The sequence below is a fragment of the Xiphophorus hellerii genome, chromosome 18, assembly GCF_003331165.1.
Source record: "Xiphophorus hellerii strain 12219 chromosome 18, Xiphophorus_hellerii-4.1, whole genome shotgun sequence".
NCBI classification, from domain to species: domain Eukaryota; kingdom Metazoa; phylum Chordata; class Actinopteri; order Cyprinodontiformes; family Poeciliidae; genus Xiphophorus; species Xiphophorus hellerii.
This window is the reverse complement of record NC_045689.1, coordinates 11,862,186-11,882,571: the sequence shown is the minus strand read 5'-3', so window position 1 is coordinate 11,882,571 and position 20,386 is coordinate 11,862,186. Positions and strand designations below refer to the sequence as shown.

Here is a 20,386-nt window from a genome sequence, read left to right as displayed (position 1 = left end):
TTTAATTAATCAACAGATATTTTGGGGAAGAAGTGGAAAAGAGAGGGAGACAAAGAATAATAGTATATGGAAGAACAAAGAATAAGCAAATAAAGAATAACTTAAAAAAAACACAATGTTACCTTATTATTAGGCTCTCCCATTTCCCTCTCCTCTGCTTAAAGTTTGAGATTTTTCTTAATAACCTGGCTTTGCTTTAAACTCCTCTTCAACTTCTGTTTACCAACCAGATTTTTCTGAAGACATTGGACAGGATTCTATTTGGGAGAATCAGAGTAAAGGGGGCTGAACACAGTTGCTCACCACATTTTTCAGATTTTTTAAATGTTTTTCTTTTTTTAACTATGGACTGTTTTCTTTCCTGTTTATACTTGTGCATGTCTTTGTGTTGGTCTTTCAGAACAAACTCCAATAAAATATAATGATGTTTACAGCTGCAAGCTAATAAAATTAGAAAAGAATGCTTTAGTAAGATATTTCTTTTTTATTTATTTATTTTTATTTTTTGCATTTTGTGCATTGACTCCCCAGTAATTAACTCTAAAAGTGACCATCTGAACCAGTGGGTAGACTCTTGCAACTGGACGGTTGTGTGTTAAATGCTTTGTGTCTCCTGTCTCTGTGCTCCTGGGCAATGCTCTCAACCTCAAGTTTCCTACTGAACTGTGTGTGAATGTGGCTGTAGCGTAAAGCGCTTTAAGTGGTAGTTTGACTAGAAAAGTGCTAAATAAACTCAGTCCTTTTAACATTTGTGGTCTTCCAGACAAGCAGGGAAACAAATGCAGTTTGTTTCAAGTGTGCAGCTGGGGACACTTTATGAATTTAAATAGCTGAATCTGGATTCTGCTACTTAACTCTGATCATAATGGTTTAATTCTTTTCTTCTGACTCTTCCAAATTTATAAAGCTGCAAGACTATAATACTAGATTACCCATTTACAGTAACTTTACTGCACATAAATCTGGTAATTGCTCCTTTTAGAAGTGGATGATTTTAACTACTTTACAGAAAAAGACATTTAAATAAGGTCTAAGTATAACACACATGAACATGTAGTATAAATCTGGAGACAGTTGGTGTTGAGGTACTTTATGTTGATTAAAGATGAATTAAAGATTAGCAGAAATAACATTAGATCTGATGATGTAGAGATATTTCAATCTGAACTAGGGCTGCAATTAATGATTATTTAATGATTGATTTATTGATTATTTTATTAATTGCCTCATTACGCATTTTTCATTTAAGCCTTTTTTTATACAATATTAGAAATGCATTAAAAGACACAAACAATTGAATTCCTTTTTCATAAGAAGAATAAGAAAATAAACATTTCATTACTCTTTGGGTAGGACATATTGACAAACAACAATTTTTCTGTTTAACTTAAATGCAAAATGTATATATTTTTGTACAGTTTTGGTTTAATTACTGCTCTGCTTTTTTCTGTATACTCCAGTTAATAATTAGCGATTACTAAATCAGCTGGCAATGAATCTGATTAATCGTTTCAGCCCTAGTCTGAGCGATAGTGACTGGAGCGATCAGTCATCTCAGAAGTGTGGGACCTTCTCAGGTCTCCTCCCTCCATCCTGGCGCCCAGCGGCTCTGTTTGCTGGACAGGATTTGGAAAACATGACGACTAGTGGCAACCAGGCAGGCACATACGTCTTGAGTTCCTGAAAGCGGGTGGAGGTCCACAGTACCTTCAGGAAAGCCAGCCAGTGAAAGAAGAATTGGGAAACAGTGAAGTAATGGAGCATGAGTGCGACACAGATGAGGAAGTATTAAAGAAGAATAAATGTCCTGGCCACTCTAATTATGCTGTCTCTTCATAAAATATGTAAAGTCATGTAAATTTTCTTCTATTTTACAGTAAAATCTGCTTGGTTCTTTATTCACATTTGGGCTGAACCTCCTGCTACTTTAGACTTTCCCATGAACAATCCTCTGAGGAGGAAGTCACGTTTCCGCAGCAGCAACGCGTTTGAATTCAAAGATCTAAACTGGTAAAATATCTGAACATAGAAGCTTTGTGAGAAGAGCAAATAAAATGAAGTCAAAGTGGTGACTGAGTACCAGGATATTAAAACACTCAGCTGTAGCGACACATGCTCACAGCTGCTGTTTTCTGTGTGAAACAATAGGTCACCAGAGCTCATATTGTCCAAACAGAGCTGAGAGGTGGGAGACACACGGCTGTGTGGGATAAAGTTACATATCAACACACAATTATTATCTCAAGAGGTGTTCTCCCAACTTTCTAGACTTCTGATTCATTGCTTTACTTTGTCTTTACATGTAGCATTGATAACATGGGTGTTAAGAAAGCAAAGAATCATTTATACATTATAGAAATAAATCACTCAGGCAGGATTTGCGCTAGACGTGTTTAATCAGAAAATATCTTGAGAATATGAGTTATATCAAGTGTTTGTTTCTAAGGGCTTAAAAGGAGAGAGAATCCGCTGCATGTCCCCACAGTACTAGGATGCTTCACACCCAAAAACAAAATAAGAGATATAAATACCAAAACCCATGTTTGCTATGACCTGATGCTAACAGAGGTAATCTGAAATAAACCAAACTTTGTCTTTAGATTTGATTCCATGCTCAGGAAATGCATAATTGTTTAATAAGCAATCCAAATCCTTCCTGGTCAAAACAGTCACACAGTTCATTGCAGTCAGATTCAGTTCATCATAAAAGCCAATTGGTGAAATGTTATTTATATAAAGAAGCCAAATTGTATAAATTTAGCCTCATCTTTGCAGAAATCTGTCTAAGTTGGTGTTAAAAGGTTGACAAAAGAACTTTATTCTTTATTCTATTCTAAAGGAATACGTTTTATTTTGTAATATATCTCAGATATAATGGTATTGAAAGTGTCATTGCTGGTTGAGTATCTGATACCATTTTGATCCAAAAAAAGTTGGATATGAAATGACCAAAAAGTGAAATGAGCAGCTCTGGCTGAGGTCTGTCTCTTATTTTAGCAGCCTGAATTATCTGATCCTTTTTACTTCTTTTAAACTTCTGGTACTGGTACTGAAAATGGCTGGGGATTGAATCAGAAGGATTTACCCTGAATTTATGCCGCTTTTCAGACCTTTGGCGGCTCTACAGATTTGATTTTGACCTGAAAGAGACAACAGCGAATGAGCATCAGGAGAGAGAGACTCCAGCAGCCTCCCTCCCTCCCAGCCGCTCGCCTCTTTGAGAGGCTGTAAAGATAAATTACAGGCTGGTTCAGTTAATTAAAGAGCACAAATGGAGCAGGCAGTGTTAGCTAATGTTATTAGGCTCAGGAAGCTGCTGTTTGTGTCAGGTTTGTTGTCCTGATGCCGGGCAATGCGTTCAGGGACATGGACTGACTCAGGCTGGGGAAGTCCGACCGAACACTTGGGCTGAGATCAAACGTGGTTCTGCATACTTGGGTGAAACTTGAACAAGATGCAGAACGTGTCTGTGTGTGTGCGTTTGTGTGTGCAGAGATTTTAATGGGCCTCAATATGGCTGTAGTGAGGAGTTTCTAGGAGGGTTTAAGCAGTGATGGAGTTGGACTGGAGTCACAACCCGGCCTCCGCCAGCCTCACCTTTCCTTTTCTCGCTCTCCTGTTTTTCCCTCTGCTCTAATTAATATGTTCTGTCCTCCCTCAAGCCTTCTCAACTCTTTCTCGATCCAAGTCTTCACTGTAGTCTCCTGGGGGAGACGTCTTCTGCACTGCCTAACACAACAACAACACCTGCTGTGCTACTCTGTGTGTCTTGTGCCCCTGTCCTGTCCTCAGACTGGCTCCTTCCTCCTCCAACTTATTTTAGTTTGCACTCTGTACTTCTGACTGCATCTCAACAATGGATGTCGGTAACTTCGCCAGTCTTATGCGGAAAACTCAATCCACTATTTTAGAAAACGGCTTCCTGGGCAAACGCCTCGATGAGCTGAGACATGTGAGTGCTGCGCTTTGACTTTGCACATCTGATGCTAAATTTGTCTGGTGTTTTTTAAACAAGTGAAACCAAGATGGGTATTTTTTTTCACTTGGGTTGGGGCGACAACACTTCCCCATCCACATCTGGGCTCGGTTCGATCTCGCTTTTTTAGAAGTGAGAAGTTTATTTACAAGCCTTTCTTCAGCGAAAACAGAAAATGTATTTATTTTTGTGTTTTTAGAGGGTGGAAAGACTTCAGTGTTTCATTCATTTACATCCACACACTTGTAGTTTACCAAGTGCTGTTTATGCATTTGAACTGGTGTAGATTTGTTGTTATTGTTGGAATAGTGAACCAGGCAATATCTCTACCTCTTTACCTCTTTAAATGCACTGATCAAAGATTTGTGGCTTCACCATTTTGTACCTTTGCATTTTTGGTCAAAGGAGTGCAATGATCAGGAGTAGCTTCCCACTGTAGCAGCCTGAATTAACTTCTTTCTAGCACAAACACTGAAATTTTGCTGCTCACTTTTAAAGTTTTAAACATGCTGCTGTGAAATATCTTACCTCTGCCTGTCTGTCCCACTCAGACCCTAATATAATTTAAATTGCAGATAAAAACTCATCTCTTTGATATGTTTGATAGTAATTTAAATCTTAATTTTGTGTTTTACTTACTTTTGTTACTGTTTTTCCTCCATTTAGTGTTTTATGATTGTGGATGTAACTGTGAAGCACTTTGGCCGTCTGATGTGGGTTTTTTAAATGCACTAAATGTGTTTAACTATCAAAAACAAGGGTCATAACTTCTAGGTTTTGTTTTTGTTATTATAATTTTGTAGATTATAATTAGTTACACTATTATAGTGTTACACTAACAAACACGGTGATCCTCTTGTTTCAGGTGGTGGCGAGTGACGGGGTCCGGGCTATGATGGAGTCGGCCCTGACAGCCAGAGACCGGGTGGGAGTGCAGGATTTTGTCCTGCTGGAGAACTACACCAGCGAGGCGGCATTCATAGAGAACCTGCGAAAACGCTTCAAGGAGAACCTGATCTATGTGAGTCAATGATGAGGATTAGGGGCACGTATTAGGCAAAACTTTCCTGATTTTAATGGGATTATTTAAGTTTAGTGCCATGTTTTTTCTAATAAGACACAGCAATGGCGAAACACCACCATTATTTTTCAACGTTTCTTGTGAAGCAGCTATCTGTTAGCATCACAATTTTCAGATGAAAAAAGACTAAACTCTCACTATGAAAGTGAGAGTTAGTTTTGAGACCTGTATTTCTAAAGTAAAAAAATTTGTACTTGAGTTGGGGTGTGAAAGTCGGTCTACATAATTTTGTTGTACAACACAACCAGCTACCGATTCTTAAGCTGCTTTGGGACGTTTAAATGAATCTGAAATTCAAAAATATATGGTTTTAATTGGAAATTGTAAATTGGTTTTGCATGGTCCTATTGGAAAAAAAAAAATTTGTAAGCAATTTAAGATTTCTGAAACTTATTAGGATCTTGAAAACATTATTGTTATGAATCATTTATTTTTTGTGGCTGGGGCATTTGGACCTCTTGAGATTACATTTTATAATTTAAACCCTTGTCAAATGTGCTTACGCCTTTTTATTTTAAAAAACAAAAAAGGGGGATTCCGAGTTTTTCTTAAATTTTGTTAAAATTTAATATAGTTTACAGTCTTTCTTTAGCTAAATTAATTGCTAGAGCTATAATTTACACAAGTAAGAAATTTGCTGACAATTTTCAAACATGTTCTTATAAAACCATTTTTATTTTATGACAACGTGACCACTTCGTTCTCTTTTCCTCAGACTTACATCGGTTCTGTGCTGGTATCGGTGAACCCGTATAAAGACCTGGAGATCTACACCAAGAACCACATGGAGCGATACCGTGGCGTCAACTTCTATGAGGTTTCGCCACACATGTAAGTGCACAAATCTCTCCGTTTGCAGCTGTCGCTCCATTAAAGGACAAATCTTCTTGTCTGAGATGTTTCTCTGTACAGAATGTCTTGAAAGGCTGAAACGACTCATCGAGATTAAATCGATTATTGAAATAATCGCCAATTGATTTAGTAATCCAGTAATCATTAAATGGAGCATACAGACTCAAAAAAGGCCATTTGCTGAAAGAGCAACATACTCGGAACACTAATTGAGTCAAAACTAAACAAAAATATGTATAAGATTAATCCATATTTGTCTGTGAATATATTCCCTTCACCTGGTTCAAATTCTGTAAAAAGAAAATCTCCTATAAATCACATTATACTGTCCAATTATTCCATCAATTAACTCAAAATAATTCTCAGTATATCAGCCCTACACTGTATTAATGTTAAGGTTTTTCACATGCGAATGTTTTATTTTCTTATTTGAAAAGGGAATTTGTATCTTTTCATGTAGTATTTCTAATGTTTGAAAAAGGCTTAAGTGAAAAATCTGCAGAATGTGACAATCTTTTTTATCTGCTTAGTCATCAGAATAATTGATTATTAAAAGAAAATAACCTGCAGCATAGAGGAGTCAGCAGGTTCCTCAGAATGTGAAGGAGGCTTACAGTGAATAAGCTGAAACAGATTTTTATGAATCCTACTTTTTTCCTTTACTAATGTGTAAAGTCAGACTATTTAATCCAGCAAATCCAGCAGAGAGCAATAATGTGTTCCTTGCTTTTTTTCCAGAATGACATAGCTGTGCTAAATACTGTCACAGCAATAAAATGTATTGAAATATTTGCTTTGTCCGCTTTTCTCATAGTTGGTCAGCTACGTCACGTTCACAAGTCTGAGTGTCCTTTTCTCTATTCGTCATGGCTGCGGTCTGAGCATTTGAAATGCTGCCACAGGAAGGGTCAGGGAATTCCCTTTAAATCCTTCCAAAACTCAAAGACCTGCAGTGAAACAATCCAGCACATTATAAAGAGTCTAGAGCAGCTGCACTGAAACATTTCACAAGCCTGTTATTTCACGTTGTCTGCGCTCGAGCGTGTGGCAAAATGTTTTCTCTCCCTCTGAGTGGAAAGAGAGATGTGCTTCAGCGAAGAGCAGAGGTTAGAAGGGTGGAGGATGGGGGGGAGCTGGGAAGAAAAGTAAGCATGCGTTGGTACCAGGCGAGAGGTTTCCTCCCTGCAGAGGGAATTCCTCTGACCCGAACTTGACCCCCGCTCAGACTCCTGTGTCAAACATGAACGGCACCAAGTGCAAGTGCAACAACGTTCAAGCTGCTGCTTTTTATCTTTCACCGATTAGTCCACTGTCAGAAATGTGTCAAAACATGCTGAAATAACAAAACCAGGAAGATAGCGATCCGGAGCTGATGAGCGATGGTGTAACTGGAACAAGCTGGGTTTCGCTCTGGTCTTTATGATTCATGCTTATACTCAGATAGTGACGGGCTAGCATATGACACATTCCAAGCATGAATTTTCCAAAGAAAAATTTTCTTCTTTTTCTTTAACACATCGTCATCCAGTAAAGGGATGTATTGCTCTTATTCTGGATTTTTCTTGTTTTTCTAAGTCTTTTAACAGAATTGTTTCACTTCAGTACTGAATTGATGTACATTCCTTTTCAATTAATGGATTACTGAGACTAATCTGACCTGTGATTGGCTGGGATCCTCCAAAATGATCTGGATGTTTGGGTTTCTCTCCTACTAACTGATCTTAGATAAGGAGAGACGCGCAGAGTTTTGTGAATTTCCAATTGCTTGATTTCATCTCTGAAAAAGAAGTGAAGTGTGAAGAAACAGTCATTATAAAACAAGCTTATATTTGATTTGTCGCTGTCTTAGGATAAACTAAAGGTATTTCACACTTGATAGCCGGGTAGACGCAGTTCAATTGGGGACCAAAATTGCAGCATTTGTTAAATTCTCAGCTGGTGCGGTTCGCTTTCACACAGCATTGTGTTAAAGGATCCAAACCTTTTGAATACCTGTTCACTTCCTCATCTGCAGTGGCGCCGCACCAAGAATCACTGAAGGAAATGACACAAAAATATCTGATGAAGACACTGAGCGCAACTTTGTTCTTCACAAAATGCAAACAAAAGTGGAGTGGCATCAGATTTTAACCACTGTCGAATTAATTTTTTGTCTATGGTAAAAGACCATGCATCATTTCTCCTGCTAGGATTAGACTCTCTTGTTAGTTTTTGTTGTATTTACCCAGAATACCCTGTGCTATAATCCAAATCGTTAATCTGCACCAGAGTTCACGCCTACCAAACTGAGACTTAGGTTTTTAGGTGGACCTGAGTTTACTTCTTTGGTCTGCATCAGAGCTCTATTGCACATTCACACATCTTCAAACAAATCAAACTTTCTAGGCAAGTGAGCTAGAGTTTGATTAAAGCAAACTAAGCACTCAAATACATCTTCCTCTTCTCTTAAGACATCAAATCTTCTGCTACTCTTGCCTTCCTCCCCTCCTGCAGCTATGCGGTGTCAGACAATGCGTACCGCTCCATGAGGACGGAGCGGAAGGACCAGTGCATTCTGATCTCAGGGGAGAGCGGCGCTGGGAAGACGGAAGCGTCCAAAAAGATCCTGCAGTACTACGCTGTCACCTGTCCAGCCAGCGAACAAGTGCAGACCGTCAAAGACCGTCTGCTGCAATCCAACCCAGTGCTGGAGGTATCTGTATTTGATTGTACTTTTATAAAACAAAGCACTGAAAAAATCATCTTTACTAGTAGGTTTCTTAACAAGCTCTGTCAATTTCCTTCATTCCTTTTGCGCTCTAACCTTTTTTCTTTATTCTTCTCCTATCTTTATCACCTTCCTTCATCTGCACTATCTTGTTATCTCTATTCCGCAATCCATCACTTATCACTCCTTTCCTCTTTCTCTTTTCCTTATCTGCTATGTCTTTCTCCCTTCCAGGCCTTTGGGAATGCCAAGACGTTGCGTAACGACAACTCCAGCCGCTTTGGCAAGTACATGGACGTTCAGTTTGACTTTAAGGTGAGTAACAAGCAGACAAAAGTCTCCAAAATCCAATGAAATTTATAAAGAAATTGAAAATATGTTGAGGATTAAGAAGTTATAACACATCTAATCCACACCTCCCCATTTTTATGAGTGCACTATATATTTAATGGACAACAAAATCCCTCTGGAACCTGCATGTTTTATTACACCTCAGTACCCCAGCCTTACCCAATCCTCCTTCTCCTCGTCTTCTTCCCACCGCCGTCCCTGGCCTCTGTCCCGTCGACAGGGGGCTCCGGTCGGCGGCCACATCATCAACTACCTACTGGAGAAGTCCCGGGTGGTCCACCAGAACCACGGGGAGAGAAACTTCCACATTTTCTATCAGATGATAGAAGGAGGCGAAGAAGACCTGCTGCGACGGCTTGGCCTGGAGAGGAACACTCAGCAGTATCAGTACCTGGTTAAGGTGAGGGTGGGACAAACGCATTGATGTTCCTCCACTCACTGTTTCCACTTTGAAACAACATGGTGGCAGCTTGATGGTTTTCTTTAACAGGGAGTTAATGGATAGATGGATGGAGGCAAAAACAAACAAAACAAAACCAGCTGGAGGCTTCAAAAGACTTAAAACTGAGGTTACATGCTAGTAGAACATAAACCCTGGTTAGGAGAGCCTAGTCAAAGTCCAAACATAAGTCTAATTGAGACTGAGCAAATAAAAATGGGCAATAATTCTTAGCTAAGAAGCACAATGTGGGTTGAGATGTTTTCCAAAACACTAAAGTCTTTACAATGGCTCAGAGAAAATAGATTTTAAAAAACTTTTTGAGATTATAAATTACTGAAAGGCTTGTTGTTGTAACAACCTTCCAGACCTCTCAGGTCTTCTGGTTCTGGTTTGCTCTGTATCCCCAGAACCGGAACCAAACATGGAGAAGCAGCATTCAGGTTTTATGCTCCACTAATCTGGAAAATACTTCTAGAGAACTGTTAAACATCCAAAACACAGAGTTCCTTTAAATCAAGGCTAAAAACCCATCCGTTTAAAGTTGTCTTTGATTCATAATTAGTAGAATGTTGATCAATGTATTGATTATTCCTGATGATTTGAGAAAATGCAATGTTTATTACTTATTTCATAATTGGTTAAAGTTCATGTTTTTATGGTGTAAAGCACTTGGAACTGCCTTGTTGCTGAAACAAGCTGTAAAAATAAACTTGACTCAACTTGCAGACGAAAATGGTTCTACTTAGTACTGGGTCATACAGACTAGCAAATACTATTTTACAATTATGCATTACTTTGTCACATTAAATCCCAATGAAATAGATGTAAGTTTGTGGTTATAACCTGACAAAAAGTGAAAAAGTTAAAGGGGTAATGACACTGTTTGAAGGTTGTGGCATTCTTGTGAAACAGCTTTAGCTATTAGAGCAAAATGTACTTCAGTGGCCCTGTTTGGTCCAACCTGCCTGAAGCTTTTGGTCTGTCCTGAACGCCTGCCTCTGTGTCCCAGTGGACGGCCAAGTTAATAGGCTCAGAGCGAGCAATGCTCAGAGCAGTGTAAGGGCTTTCCTCAGAGGACAAATCTTTCCTAAGGGACTTGCTGAACACTCCTTTTCACACAAACTCCATCACCTTCCAAACCAAAGCACCTTCCACATGTGTTTGTCTAAGTAGGCGTTTATATTGCATACACAAAGGTGTTTAGCTGTAAACAGCTGTTTGCGCGTCACCTGCTCTGTGAATTTCTGCCTTACATGTTTGTTTCATGGTTGAAAAAGTATGAACTCTGCTTCGTTTGGCTTCCAAATTTGAGCTTAACTTGTCCGATGCGTCCCACAGGGCAACTGTCCCAAAGTGAGCTCCATCAACGACCGCAGCGACTGGAAGGTGGTGAGAAAAGCCCTGACTGTCATTGGCTTCAATGACGATGAAGTGGAGGTAAGAAACAAACAATGTAATTATGGTGAGAATAAAGTCAGAGACTTTTTAGCCTTTGCTTTTATGCATCAGAACACAAACTACAATCTGGTTCTTAATGGGTATTAAATTTAAGGATATGCAACCTCAAGTCAGCCATAATTTATGACATGATAACAGAAGCTCGACTGAAATGCTTAGGGATTGCGTATGTGTGCATTTTATGTTATGTGTTGTCATTTTTGAGGTTGTATTTGCCTAGCATTAATTTGTGTTAAGGACCAAATCATATCTTGTCTCAAAGAAAGAAACCCAGGAACTGAAAGACGTTCCAGTTACCCTTTATTTCGCCTCTTCCTCATTTATTTGTGTTTCGACTGTGGGTAGAGTTGGTGTTCCTGTGAAGAAGTCTGAATCGTCTTTTTCTTTAACTGCTGCTTAACTGATATCAGAACAACAGAAACTTAAGAGGTTTGAACTTAAAGTTGCTGTTTATGCTGATGATCTAGTTATTTTTATTTTCAGTCACAAAATTTTGTTGTGTTGTGTCATTACTTATCCAGTGTGTCGCAATGTTTAGCAACTGCTCAGACCCTATAGCAACTTTCTATTAAAAAAGTTACAAATCTAGCAACGTCTTTCTGTTATTGGAAGGTTTTATGGCGAAATGAAAGCAGTTCTGCTGCTGCGCTCTGTCCTGTGCGATTACAGAGTTCTGCCATGAGCCTCTCCTGCTTCATAAGTACTTCAGTCAGTCTTACATCAGAGTTCATCCTACAGCATGCAGACATTAATCTGAGTGGAGGAGACCCATCCAACTCTGAGTCCACTTTGCAAATAAATCACACATTCAGAGAAACGCTACTGATAAAAGTTCACTATCTTAACTCCTGACTCGCCACCAGGGCTGCGTGTCGTACTGTGTGATGAAAAGCCGATCCGTTTTAAACAAATCGGAGAACTTAACAGCTTAGGCACGATTCAACCTAATGATGCCAGGCCTGAGACGGTTTTAGGCAAATGAATGCGGAACTAAACAAATTAACAGAAATGTCAAAAAGTTGCACAGAATGATAAAGATAGAAGCCTAACTAAGATATAGACAGTTTATCAGGTGGTTAATGACACTTTTATTTGGACTTTTCTAAATCTCATAGAATTCAAAATACTTTAAATCACCTGAATGCAGAAATTAGAAACATTTTCTTAAAATGAATGAATTAAATTCGACTTATATATGTCACAGTTTTTATATTTGGTCACCAGAGATTGTAGAATCTCATTTTATGGTTTAGTAGAGGTTTTGCCATTTTTAGTCCATAAGAATGTTTTGAATAAATATATTGTAAGCAATACAGAAAACAATATTAACCTATAATAACTTTTAACCATTATATTAACTTAGGTGGAGCTCTCAGTGTTTCTAAGGCCATTTTTGCCTCTGTATGGATGACAGAACGGCGTGTAGCTGTTGTTATGTAGTCATAAGTCACTTTCGCTGGGCTTGGGAGTCTTCCTACACGTTTGTGAGTATGGGCTTGCTCCTAAAGCTCCTTTGGAGCTCCCACTCTCAGAGAGAGCAGCAGGTGTGAGTGTGTGCGGGTTGCTACATTCCCAGGACTCTCCGATCTTTGTCCAGTTTTTAATCAAAGTGGGGCTTATCAGTTGAGCCGCTTGTAAAAATGGCTCTGATCTTACCGCACCGCCATCTCTTATCCTCTCACCTTTGTTCCCTTCGTGTCCTTCTGCAGCTCATCTTTTTCACTGCGTCATCCTTAATGTTTTTTTTATTCTGTGCAGGAGCTGCTGAACATAATCGCCAGTGTGCTTCACCTCGGCAATGTGCAATACAGTGAGGAAGAAGGCTACGCCCACATTACGTCGGATACGCAGATCAAGTACCTGGCCAGAGTAAGACTACGCCGAGCCGGTTCATGAACACTCCAGATCAAACAATAAGATTTTAATAAGTGTATAAAAAATTCTTATGAGGAAATGAAAAAAAAGTAGGCACATTAGGAAGGCATGCAGATTATGACTCAGACAGTAAAGGTTTCAGAGGCGGCAAAGTTATAGAAACCACAGCTTAGATTTATTTTTTAAAGATGGGTCGACCTTTTTCTGATACCAAAGTTTTATTTTAGGTTCAATGATGCAGGCTGTTTTTCAGAATGAAATCCAGTGTCAGAGGTTTCAGTAAATATCCAGAATATCTTAAATTATTAATACATACAGTTCAGATCAGAAATTAATATTTGGTGGAATAACTGCCACCAAATGAAGTGGGCTCTTAATTTTTTCCAGAGCTGTATATATTTTGAGTTTTTTTTTAAATTTACAATTTCAAAATCATTTAGTTCATTTAGTTGAATAAAATTTCCGGTCGACCAGCAAACTTTTCTATACTGCACTATTTTACTAAACGATTGCACATTTATTTAGTCATTTAGGTCAGTACAAAACTCTTCTATGCTACTTAGTTTAAGAGAAACATCAGCATATATGCTTGAAAACTCAACAGCAGAAAAATTAAATAAAATGTCAATTTTGACTTGATATTTGTAGCAGTTTACTGAAGGGTAGCGTCCTAGTTTTTTATTTTTATTTTTTTGAAATAATGATATTGGTTTCATAAGTAAACTTGGGCCGATATTAACAATTTAAGCACCTCTTATAGGCTTCCTCCCCTTCAGCTCCTCCCGACTAGCGGCAGCAGCAATTAGCCAAACACCTGGTAGAGCTTCGCATCTGCTGAGCTGATCATACAAAAAAGTTCTCAGTCCAACGCTCCGGTCGTAAACGGCAAAATGGATGCACACACACATACACACATGTTGTGATGACGTGCTGAAGGTGGAGTGTCGGAATAGTAGCAGCTTCTTAAAGAGACAGAGGACAATTTATAGGAGTCAAATGTCTTAAGTTATGCTTTATATATACAGCATTCTTATAACAGCTGAAGGTTGCATAGGTACTTGATTTTGCTACAAAATGGGACGATGTGCTAAAAATACATGATAACTTTATGTGCTGACAAATTATTTCCTCTCTTTATCTCTCGACTCCAAATGTGAATCAACAGACAATAAAACAGATCATCTCTGTCCCTCAGTTCATTTTCACCTCTATTTTTGCTGGCCCCACCAACCACAGACATAATAAGCAGGCAGCAGAGAAACCTCTCTGGCTGCAGACTGGTGTGACGCCCGTCTGTTTTCTGGAAGAGGTGGATTTGTCACTGGTTTTACTAGTGATGTGTGTGTGTGTGCTAATGTTGTTGTGCTTTTCCAGTTGTTGGGGGTGAATGGTACGGTGCTGACAGAGGCACTCACACATAAGAAGATAATTGCCAAGGGAGAGGAGGTAGGTTTGGATACACACTGTCACTGTGTGATAAGCACTTGTATACAAAGCTTTCCTGTCTGTGTAATGTCTGCTGTGGTTAGAAATAATAATATTGTTACATGTGTAAGTGTCCCAGCTCAGCTTTGAGTTACCGTCACCCTGTGTGTGTGTGCCTGTGTGGGCGTGTGCGTGGGTGTGTGGGCGTGTGTGTGGGTGTGTGTATGCAGCTCGTGAGCCCTCTGAACCTGGAGCAGGCGTCGTCGGCTCGGGATGCTCTGTCCAAGGCGGTGTACGGACGCACCTTCACCTGGCTGGTCAACAAAATCAACACCTCGCTGACATACACGGTACAAACTCACTGACCAAACAGTGCTGCAAGGATCATCTTTATTCTGTAGCTAGATGGCGCCACCTTGTGGTCACAACTTAAATATATTCTATAGATAAAGGGCTGCTTTTTGATTATCATTTATAGCCAGACTACTTAAATCCAGAGGTGGGTGAGAGCCCCAGAACTATGGATAAGGAAAAGCAGCACTACTTAAACATGTACCTGTCCTAGATATTACTCAAGTAAGAGAGTGAAAAAGTATTTTGTAAAAAAGTTTCTCAAGTACTGATCAAAACAGCAGTCATTTAATATTTAAAAGTTACATCATGAGGTGGACCAAAATTTCAAGTTATGTAGAAATCTTGGGAATGAAAATAATTCATGTACTTATGTAATTACAAAATAAAATCATGCAAAGTATAATATAAAACATATGAAACTTTTAACCTACGAGGTGAATCTTTTTTTAAAACAATCTTCATTCAGTGAAGCTACTCTACTTTTGGAAAGAGTAAGCCAAAATTTTTGCTCAATTAAGAGTAGCGATACTTCATGATAAAATTACTAAAGTAAAAGTAAGAAATTCAACATAGTAAAAATATTCCTAAAATTTTTATTTTTTCCAAAACGTTACTCAAATACATGTAAATAACCAGCTACTTCCCTACTATGCATGAATCTCATTGATAATAATACAATGTTAGTTACATGGATGTTCTCAGGGGTTTTGGTACCAAATATGATTTTTTTTCTCTGCCTCTCCAACAGGATGAATCTCATAAGAACTCATCTGTTATCGGTCTGTTGGACATCTATGGCTTTGAGGTTTTCCAGCACAACAGGTAAAGATAGTTCCATGTTTTCTTTGTTTTAGCATTACGTTTTAAATTAACACTTTCAGATGTATCTACTAAAAGCTTCTCTAAAATGTACAGTGGTGTAAAATAATTTTTTCCTGGTTCCTTTTTTTCCCGTTGATTAATGTTTTAATTGGTTTGAGGTTCTTAAACACTTCAGTGTGAAAAACATGAAAGAGAGGAAATCAGAAAGAGGGCAAACACTTTTTCACTCCACTGTAACAAATTTGATTCCTTGGAAAAGTGTTAATATATTCATCACCTTATAGCCACAAGATAAAATATATATTGTTGAGATTTGCTGTGATGGACAAACACAAATTTGTGCACAATTTCACATTTGAAAGAGAGTAATGCTTCCACTACTATGTATATTTAAGGCTTTTGTCCTGTTGAAACCTGAGCAGTTTCTAACAGGTTTTATTTCAGGATTTTTCTACATTTAGCCCCACTCACCTTTCTGTCAATTTTGACAATTAATTGATTAATAAGATAAAAAATGTGGCTCATTTAGCAGATTATTAATTTAATCACTTAAGCTTATTTTATACAATGTTATAAATGCATAAAACTACAAATAAAGAAATAATTCAGTTTCTTTTTAATTACAAAATTTAACATTTTGTTGCAGCTAAAGAAAATTTAACACCAACATGTGAAAAGCTCAGCCTTTTCTGCCTAATGTCAATACAGTGCAGGGGCAATTTATAAAAAAATAAATTATGAATAATTAAATATAAAAAAGGTACTAAGATTTTTTTTTTACAGAAATTGAACCAGGTGAAGCTAAAACTACACCACTTGAGGAGTTTCAGGTAGAATAGATTTACAAACAAAGAATGTTTTTTATTTTACATTCAAACTGTATATATAGTTTGTACAGTTTGGGCTTAATTACTGCTCTTAATATGTCGTTCTTTGAGAAATTGGCCTTTTTCTGAGTCTTTATACTCTTGTTGACGATTATTTCAATATTCATGATTATTTTCAGCTCTAGTTCTTGGTATTGTTTGTGGTTATAATGTGACAAAATGTGGAAAACCTTTTTAGTCCTGGTTGATTTCCTTCATGCAGCGAGTGTCTCTGGTTCTTAAACATTTTTAAAAATTAACCTGCAGAACTGTCCGACATATTGACATTCATTTTACGTTTTGCTCAATCAGATCATCTGATCCTCCTGATTTTCTCTGTTTGGCAGCTTTGAGCAGTTTTGTATCAACTACTGCAACGAGAAGCTGCAGCAGCTCTTCATCGAGCTCACCCTGAAGTCAGAGCAGGAGGAGTACGAAGCTGAAGGCATCACAGTCAGTAGCTTCTCTGCCCATACACTCACACCTACTGTTCACCCAATCTCCACAGAATAATGTGAAAATGTGACTCACTACCTTGACCTGTGTAATATTTCCAGTAGGAAAAAGCTGATCACCTTCTATCATCACTGTTAAATTTTCTCAGTCTGGGTTTGAACTTTGCAGCGTTCTCCTAATGGGATCCATCAGTATTGAGTGCATATATTTTTAGAAAGAATCTGCCCCATGAATAATTGAATTCCCACATGCTGGACTGTTTGGTAATTCATTCACAGGTAGAACCTCCTGAGGAGATTTCATATCAAAACAGTCCTGTAATGAAAGCTGATCCCAGTGATGTTTCTCCGTTTTCTTTCTCTCCTCTTCTGTCTTTCCCTGTTTCTGCTTTTGTATTGTGTTGTTTTGCCCGGTCAGAACAAAGACCTCTTGGTTTCAGTCTAATGTAAATGTGTCAAGAGCAAACAAGTTGTGGGAGAATCTTGGCTTTGCCTCTCAAAGAGCCCATTATGATGCGTCATGACAAACGTGGGTTGCTCCCTCTGGTGTCTCTGTGGAAAAGATGTGACTCTCGAAGCTAACATGAGCTAATGGTGCCTGTGGAACATTTCTGAGTGTGTGTGTGTTCACATATATGTAGGTGCAGGGTGTGTCTGTGTGCCAGGATTCCTGGCATTCTCTGAATCTTTAAAACTGTGAACTATGAAAAGCTGCTACCAGCTGTTCCTCTTTAGAGGAGCTCCAGTTTTATATCAGTGTTCACTTTTTGTCCCCCATGACCTTTCCAACAATCAGTTAATTTTTGCTGCTCTCACATAATGATTTGTGTGTTTGCAGTGGGAGCCGGTCCAGTATTTCAACAACAAGATCATCTGTGACCTGGTGGAGGAGAAGTTCAAAGGCATCATCTCCATCCTGGTGAGGCCAAACACATAATTTAAACTTTGCCTTTTCACTAATTCAAACACTGCAAGTTTGAAGCTTTTATCTCAACAAATGAAAAAAGGCTTCATACTCCTGACCTCTGAGGACTATATGATGCTCCACAGTATGTTGTACATGGTGGAAATTGGCTATAGCAACATCAAGAACTTAGTTCTCTGTCATTATTTGCCAACATAAAGTCTCTTCAATAAATAAGTATGTAATAGAGCACAGGCCAAAATTATATCTGATCATTTTGCATTATTTAGTCTTTTTATGTTAAGCACAGTTGAGATTTTTTTTAAGTACATTGGCAAATTTAAGACTTGAAGTTCACTCTTTGAAGCTCCTTTTAGCAGGTAGAAAGTTGTAGTTTTATATTTTCCATTACAGTTGTGACTCATTTAAATCATAATTTTGATTAAGATGTTTTATGAATGCAAAATGTGTTGGGTTTTTTTGTTTTTGTTTTTCCTTTAAATTGATTTACCCAACTCAAAGAAATGTATTTCAATTGAAAAGAAATCCCCAAAACACTCGGATAAGCTGAACTCTTCTTACACATTAAAGATCTAAATGTAATATATATATACATATATAAAATAAATTATTTAGCTTTCACCATACATTATTAATTAAAAGTTTCATGTTTTGTAAGCTCATCACTCTCTCAACATTCAGAATGTCAGAAATTTTTCTGCTTTGTGTCTGTCGGGTATAAATTAGTGTTTCAGCCTGAACATGCAGTGTACACAAATATATTATTGTTAATAATAATAGCAGAGCTGAACATCCAGTAAACAGAAATGTAAATTTAGTTTTTCTCCTCTGAGATCTTAACCCTGTCCTCTCATTACAGGATGAGGAATGTCTCAGACCTGGAGATGCCAGCGACTTCACCTTCTTGGAGAAGCTGGAGGACACATTGGGGGGACACCCGCACTTCGTCACGTCAGTCTGACACTCATTCAACCCAAGTTTGGTCTCAGATTAGAAAACATGAGCTGCTAGGTCACTTCAAGGTGACTTAAGAAGTGTCATTAATGTGGCTGATTATCCTCACTCTGTGTGTGTGTGGGTGGGTGTGTGTGTGTGTGTGTGTGTGTCCCTTCAGTCACAAGCTGGCGGACGGAAAGACCAGGAAGGTGATGGGCCGAGAGGAATTCAGGCTGCTGCACTATGCTGGGGAGGTCAACTATAACGTTAACGGTGTGTGTGCTTTCTGAATGGATTGTTTTATCAAAATAAACGGATTCCTGCTTTGATAAACATACTGTATTTACATTTTCATCAAAACTTATAGGGGGAGTTTCTTAAAGAGACAAAGGCCAATTTCAGGGTGTCTAGTTGGGAAGTCAAATTTCTTCTAAGTTATGTGTGATAAAACTTAGAAGACGTTATATCAAATGATGCAGTTGTCATACAAATATGGTAACATACACGTTACAAGATTGTGCTTCAAAATGGCACCAGATGCCTGGAAAATGCATAGTACTGCCCTAATAATAGCAATTCATATTATCCCAAATTATGAAAGATAAATTACAGATGACTGAAATTATTTCCTTCTGCCAAATTACAGAATAATACATCAGATAATTGTACAGTCAATCATTTATTGTTTTTTTCTGTTTAAATAGTTGAAACATACAATTTTATATTGTTTGGTAGCGCTGCCTCTGAGCTATACAAGTTGGGTAAAACATTGCTGGGATCTTGGCTCATTCCTGCTGACAGAACTGATGTTTATTTTTCTAACTGAGATTATGACTTTGTGATGGTCTCTGTAAATTGTTGCCTCTTTGTAAACACTTTGATTGTATGTTTAGGGTCATTGTCCACTTGAAAGACCCATTTGAATGTGAGCTTTAACTTCTCGATTGATGTCTTGAGATGTTGCTTCAATATTTTTGCAAAATTGTATTTCGTCATGATGCCATTTATTTTAGGAAGTATACCAGTTTCTCCTGCACAAAGCATCCTGTAATTATTAGAGACTTTAGAGGATGAGTTCAGTTTTTATCCATCAACATATGTGACCTTCTACTGTAGTGTAGGAAGTAGGGAGAGAAGCTGGTACGAGTTGTTTTGTGATTAGATGAATGAAACTTTCTTTTTTTTCTTTAGGATTTTTGGACAAAAACAACGATCTTCTCTTCAGGAATTTAAAAGAGGTTAGAAACTGACTGAATAAAGAACAATGCATTTTCCTGTTTGTTTTTACAGCTTGAGGTGAGTCAATGTGTTTGCATCTGCAGGTTATGTGCATGTCTGAGAACAAGATTCTGACGCAGTGTTTTGACCGAGACGAGCTGAGTGACAAGAAACGTCCTGACACGGTGAGCTATCCTCCACCCTGCATCTGTGTTTGTGCTCTCATGAGGTTTCTCTGCTGGTTTTGAGTGAATGATTTGGTTTTGGTTGAATGCTTCTCAGCATAGTTTCCCACAGCACAATAAACAGCCGTGTGTTTCCCTCTCCGATGCTAAGTGGGCTGTTTGATGGGGATTCTCCTCAGCTGCCTTCGCACTGAGGAATGCCCAGCACGCACACACACGCAGGGGTGCACATGCACACAAACACACACACACATAATGATGCATGGCACTGTCACAAGCTGGTAAGTTAGCATCCCAGTCCTCCACAGTGAACCCAGTGTCCAGTCGCATCGACCATCACTGTGCTAACATCGTCCTCCTCAGCGCGACCTAAGCTGCTGCTCGCCTCTTTGTCGTTTCCAGCTGTTCTCTGTTGCCATCGACTTCCCGTCCATCCCTTCCTAACAGTCTTGAATCTT

General features: G+C 38.4%; 1 protein-coding gene across 5 annotated transcripts in view; it reads left to right on the top strand.

Moving 5' to 3' along the window:
• The window catches only part of LOC116737617 (unconventional myosin-Ic), a 58,413-nt gene that overhangs the window by 30,333 nt on the left and 7,694 nt on the right, over positions 1-20,386 (top strand). For all 5 annotated transcript variants that reach the window (XM_032590882.1, XM_032590885.1, XM_032590884.1 and 2 more), the window contains 16 exons: positions 4,842-4,997; positions 5,773-5,888; positions 8,403-8,601; positions 8,851-8,931; positions 9,188-9,367; positions 10,748-10,846; positions 12,626-12,736; positions 14,117-14,188; positions 14,398-14,517; positions 15,270-15,343; positions 16,557-16,662; positions 17,503-17,583; positions 18,449-18,540; positions 18,704-18,798; positions 19,717-19,763; positions 19,848-19,928. In XM_032590882.1, coding sequence (XP_032446773.1) covers positions 4,842-4,997; positions 5,773-5,888; positions 8,403-8,601; positions 8,851-8,931; positions 9,188-9,367; positions 10,748-10,846; positions 12,626-12,736; positions 14,117-14,188; positions 14,398-14,517; positions 15,270-15,343; positions 16,557-16,662; positions 17,503-17,583; positions 18,449-18,540; positions 18,704-18,798; positions 19,717-19,763; positions 19,848-19,928 — 1,710 coding nt within the window. The remainder of the gene's footprint in view (positions 1-4,841; positions 4,998-5,772; positions 5,889-8,402; positions 8,602-8,850; positions 8,932-9,187; positions 9,368-10,747; positions 10,847-12,625; positions 12,737-14,116; positions 14,189-14,397; positions 14,518-15,269; positions 15,344-16,556; positions 16,663-17,502; positions 17,584-18,448; positions 18,541-18,703; positions 18,799-19,716; positions 19,764-19,847; positions 19,929-20,386) is intronic.